Below are 5,101 nucleotides of genomic sequence, written 5' to 3'. Positions count from 1 at the left end.
TGGGATTACAGGCTTGAGCCACCGCACCCGGCCGAGAAATTGTTACTGATGGCTTGGCCACCGCCTTGGCTAGGGTCCCACTGCATGCATGCTGTGAGGGCCGATGGGCAAGTCTGTCTGGTTTTTTTTTTTTTCTGAGACGGAGTTTTGCTCTTGTTGCCCAGGCTGAAGTGCCATGGCTTGGCTCACTGCAACCTCTGCCTCCCAGGTTCAAAGGATTCTCCTGCCTCAGCCTCCTGAGTAGCTGGGATTAAAGGCACCCGCCACCACGTCCAGCTATTATTTTTTGTATTTTTAGTAGAGACAGGGTTTTATCATGTTGGCCAGGCTGGTCTTGAACTCCTGACCTCATGATCCACCCGCCTTGGCCTCCCAAATTGCTGGGATTACAGGCGTGAGCCACCGCGCCTGGCCGTCTGGTTTTCAAACCAGCAGCTGTCATACTAGTAATCAATGAACCCGTAAGCCTCTTTGGTATATATAACAATGAAAAAATTCATTAAGCCATGAAATCTAGAAATAAGTCATATTTCTGAGTTGATAAAATGCTTTTCTGAACATACATTTTAGGTATCTGGCACAATTAACCAAATGTCTGCCCATTTTTGTGTAGCTTTTATACAGTACAGATTTCATTGATGTCGCCCCCACATCTGAGTATTAAAAACATTTGACATTGTTCTTCTCAGTCCTCACAACACCCCTGTGAGGTAGGTGGTATTGACCCCATTCCACAGATGGGGAGGTCTAGGCACGGAAAGGTTTAGTGGCTCCTCACAAGCTGCGTGGTGGGGCAGCAGAGTGGTGCTCTGGCCCCACGCCCACGCCTTCACATTCATACTTCATCAGTGCCACCATAACACTGCATGGCAGGATCTCACGCTGAGGCCAAGTTCCTGTCTAGTCCAGAATGAAGCCAGCGTTTCACCTCTTAAAGCTTCGATGTGTGACTCAAAGCCAACTACTCTCCCAAACTTGCAAAACAAACATATTGACTGAATCTTGGTTGGGACTATTTGCAGTATTTAGGATTATTTTTGAGAGTCAATCTGCTTGGATTTGTAGTTGTATATGTTCAAATCCCTTTGGAAAACAGTTTGAAATGACATGAGGGACAATGTAATTTTGAGAACAGAACACATAAAACAAGAGTTCTGAGACTGACATTGAAATTGAGAATATAAGCTATGATAAAATGAGAATCAAATCCCAAATAAATGGAGAGCAGCACTTCTCAATGTTTAAGGCCATGCACAGAGCAGGCATTCACTAAGCACTTCTGGATCAAGAGAAATTGACGCTCCTTTGAGCCGTCTGTCACTGACAACAGGAGCTGAGACCCCCAGGAAAGCCGGCCAGGGCCATGATCCCCTTGGCCTGGGGCCACGTTCACACAAAGCCACTCAGCCAAATTGTGTGGAGGTATCTAGGCTTACTTGCTGCAGGGTAAAAGTTGAGCTAGAACATCAAGCGTTGAGCTAGGAATACCCCTTTGAATGTGTACTGCTACTTATAAAAAATAGATATGTAGCTATGATTAAATAGATGAAAGGCCAAAGCATCCTATGAGGAAGTATTTTTAAAACTGTACAGATGTTCATGCAGTGAGGGACAGAAATAAAGAGGTTAAAGCGGTTTGTGTTTTTCGGTTAAATGAAAGGTTGTAAATGCATTTTTAATGCTGATAAGAAGGGGTACCTGCTACCCCTTTCTGCTGTGGAAGTGTTGCTGAGGACAGAGTCCATCTCTCCCAGGGAGTCCTGGTTATCCCTTACTTACACTCTGGCCTCGGGGGCAGTGACGTGTGGCCTCGGTCCTCCCCAGGTCACTCTGGAGGGCGCTGTGGAATATTGCTGTGATTTGCCTCTTACTCGTCTTTCACCCATGTTCCGCCTTGATTCGGCATAAGGACAGACTGCTCCAGTGGGGCCTTGGGTCCTCAGGCCTTCTGACCGCTTGGTCTTGAGTGACATTTCAGAAGAGTGACTCATGACGTAAAACGATTAAGAAAATCCATGTTGCAGCGGCCAACCAGAAACAGTTTTGTCCCAGGCTGCACGGGGTTGGAGGCCCCAAGGTCACTGGAGCCACTGCCCGTCACAGGTCCACCTTGACCCCCTTTATGAAAGGCAGGCCCGTGGGCACCCTCTTCTTATACTCCAGGTACTCCTCTCCAAAAAAGTGAATTAGTGAGATTTCTTCTTCTTCTGTTCGATCGCGGAAGAATCGCCACACTGTCAGAGCATAGCTGACGCCGCAGATGGGGTTACACAGCATCACCTAACAGAGGGAGACACCGGGCTCATGAGGGTGACCGTGGGATGATGCCCTGTGCTTTGGTGGGCATCTGTCTCTAATACCCAGAGGATTTCTGTGCCCATGCCCTGTTGAGACGGTCAGGGTCTCTGGGAGCAGTACTGTCACCTTAGCTCTAAGCACTCACTGCTGCAGGCCTTTCTCACGCGCTTTTCTGTTGCTCCTCTTACATGACAGAGATCTGAAAATCACAAGATCAACCTCTTGGATTTCAACCCTCAGCTTCGGGTGACAGCAATGCCCCCCACCTCCTAGTGTGAGCTCCCCAACATGAGGTCCCATGCACGCTGCCTTCCTGCCCAGGACCCTCCCACCACAAATGCATTTGCTTACACCACAGCTGCCTGGGCCTCTGCCTCCTAAACCCACAACCTCTGCTTTAGCACAAGATACGGGGCCACAAAACTGAGCTTCCGAAATGCCCCTTCCAGCAGATCACCTCCACGTTCAGAGAGCTGCAGAGCCTCAACCCCACCTCCTGAGTCTGGGTTTCCAACCCAAGAAAAGCAGCACTTCACCTACTTCCCCAGTCTCCTGCCATCCCCACGCTGTGCCCACTTTGCTTCTTACCTTTTTCCCTCTCCTCCCTGGAGACGGGTTCTCACTCTGCCACGTGGAGTGCAGTGGCATGATCATGGCTCACTGCAGCCTTAACCTCTTGGGCTCAAGTGATCCTCCCGCCTCAGCCTCCCAAAGTGCTGGGATTCCAGGCGTGAGCCACGGTGCCAGGCCTCTTTATCTTCCATTAAGTAGTTCATTTCTGCTATCTTGTTTTGCATTTCCAACAGCTCCTTCTGTACCTGTTTCTTTTGATGGTATCCTGTTGTTTCATGGACACAATATCTTACCCCTCTGAGGCCGATGGTTTTTTCCTTTTGGAAATTTTGTCCCTGAAGTGTTTCCTCCCAGTTGCTTTTTGCTTGTGAAGGTCTTTGTTTGTTTGAGACAGTCTCGCTCTGTCGCCCAGGCTGGAGTGGAATGGTGCCAATCTCAGCTCACTGCAGCCTCCACCTCCCAGGTTCAATCGATTCTTGTGGCTCAGCCTCCAGAGTAGCTGGGATTACAGGTGTGCGCCACCACGCCCTCTAAGCTTGTGTAGGTTTCTGTCTTCCAGGCTGAAGGTTTTTCTCAGATGTCAGGTCACTCCTTGAGCATCTGCTCATATTAGGAGTGGGGCAGGGTTGGAGCCATGAGGCAGATTGGAAGCTCTGAGCACAAGGGTGGTACACTAGCAGAGGCCTTCCCCACTCCACCTGGATTGAGGCAGGTCCCCCTGGTGCCCTGCACCACACACCCTTCCCTCCCTCAGCGTGTCTGCCCCGACCAGCACACAGCTTCCATGAGGGCAGGGCCTGACCTCTCGTGCACACCATGCAGGCCTGGCCCCCGCCGACCGCTGGACCTTAGTAAATATTTGAGGAGCAAAAGAATGAAACGCTAGGTGGGTGCATGAGTGGTGGCAGAGTTTGGTTCTGAGGTTTCTGAGCTTAAGGCTGTGCAGCAGCTGGCTCGGCTCCCTTGAGATTCTGGTGCCCACTCTCTTGCCAGGTTTCAGGCACCCGTGGATGAGCAGTCAGAGAGTCTACAAAACACGCATGACGACAGCAGGAACAGTGCGGCCTCAGCCAGGTAAAGCGAGTCTCTCCACCAGAGAGTGGGCACGTGATGTGGCTTCTGAGGCCAACAGGAGGACGAAGGAAACTCCAGGCTTCTCCCCTTTGGCTCCAGCTCTGGGACCCTGCCTGGGCCTCTTTGTAAAACAAGGGGTCAGAGAGGCTGCCAGCCCGGATGAGTAACTTAAACAAGGGACCTCATAGATCAAACAGGTGTTACTTTGATAGACAGGACCCCATTTTACCATTATAAACAGCCGTGGCTGCTGCCTGCGTCGTTTCACCACTGGGAGCTGCACGTGCTGACGCTAGGGGACTCGGGTCACTGAAACGAGAAAATGACCGAGGACTGTTCCCCAGAGCCACAGTGTGCACCCCAATACCTGCCAGAGGAAGAGACGGCTGTGCAGTAACACCTACAACACAGTCACAGGCTGATCTTTGTGTATTTTGCTCTCAGGAAGATGTACTCAGTCACAGGGCAGAGGACAGCACTGTAGACTCAGAACTGGAAGAGCCTAGGGGTGTACAGAAGGTTGCTGAGGTGGTCAGAGTCACAGCGTGGCTGGTGATAGAGCAGAGTCTGGCCCCAGCCTCCCCTGCACAGCTGCCATTTATTAGCTCAGATGCTTCCAGATTCAAAATGCAGTGTCACCAGAAACCACTGGCACAGCCTGATGGTGCAGCAACTCGCAGCCATCCCCTGGGGACCGGCTCCTACTCAGAAGTAGACATGATCCTTTCGGAGACAGAGCCTTCCTGGTTCTGAAGGCATGGCCACTCACTGAGGCCTTCCAGGAAGACGTTCCCTTCTGAGAGCTTTGGCTCAAGTGGATTTTAGTGCAGGGATACGGTGAAATGGGGGAGTGGGCTGGGCTCACATGAGGCTGTCCCTTTAGGAATAACCCAGGAAGTGTCCCGGAAAAGAGAGAGAAGACGTCAGAGCCTAAAGGAAACAGCTGGGCTCCGAACGGCCTCTCGGAAGAGCCTCTACTCAAAAATAAGGATCATCACAGATCCAAACAGAAAAACAGGGGTGACATCCCCACATGGAGGGAACACCTGACTTAGCAAATGGGACAGGCCCCCAGGGTGAGGCTCTTAGAGCAGGCACAAGACTGGGACACTGGAGAGAAGGTTGTTCCCATGGTTTTTTTTTTTTTTTGAGACGG

The 5,101-nt window shown here is 51.0% G+C and overlaps 1 protein-coding gene across 1 annotated transcript in view; it reads left to right on the top strand.

Moving 5' to 3' along the window:
- Positions 1-5,000, top strand: part of RNF207 (ring finger protein 207) — a 19,115-nt gene extending 14,115 nt beyond the window's left edge. The window contains exons 17-18 of the mRNA XM_011938313.1: positions 3,865-3,945; positions 4,829-5,000. Of these exons, the coding sequence (XP_011793703.1) occupies positions 3,865-3,945; positions 4,829-5,000 (253 nt within the window). The remainder of the gene's footprint in view (positions 1-3,864; positions 3,946-4,828) is intronic.
- Positions 5,001-5,101: the final 101 nt, after the last annotated feature.

Source organism: Colobus angolensis, unplaced genomic scaffold, assembly GCF_000951035.1.
Source record: "Colobus angolensis palliatus isolate OR3802 unplaced genomic scaffold, Cang.pa_1.0 Scaffold170, whole genome shotgun sequence".
Taxonomy (NCBI): domain Eukaryota; kingdom Metazoa; phylum Chordata; class Mammalia; order Primates; family Cercopithecidae; genus Colobus; species Colobus angolensis.
The sequence above is the reverse complement of the archived record's forward strand: the minus strand, read 5'-3'. Positions and strand labels throughout refer to the sequence as shown.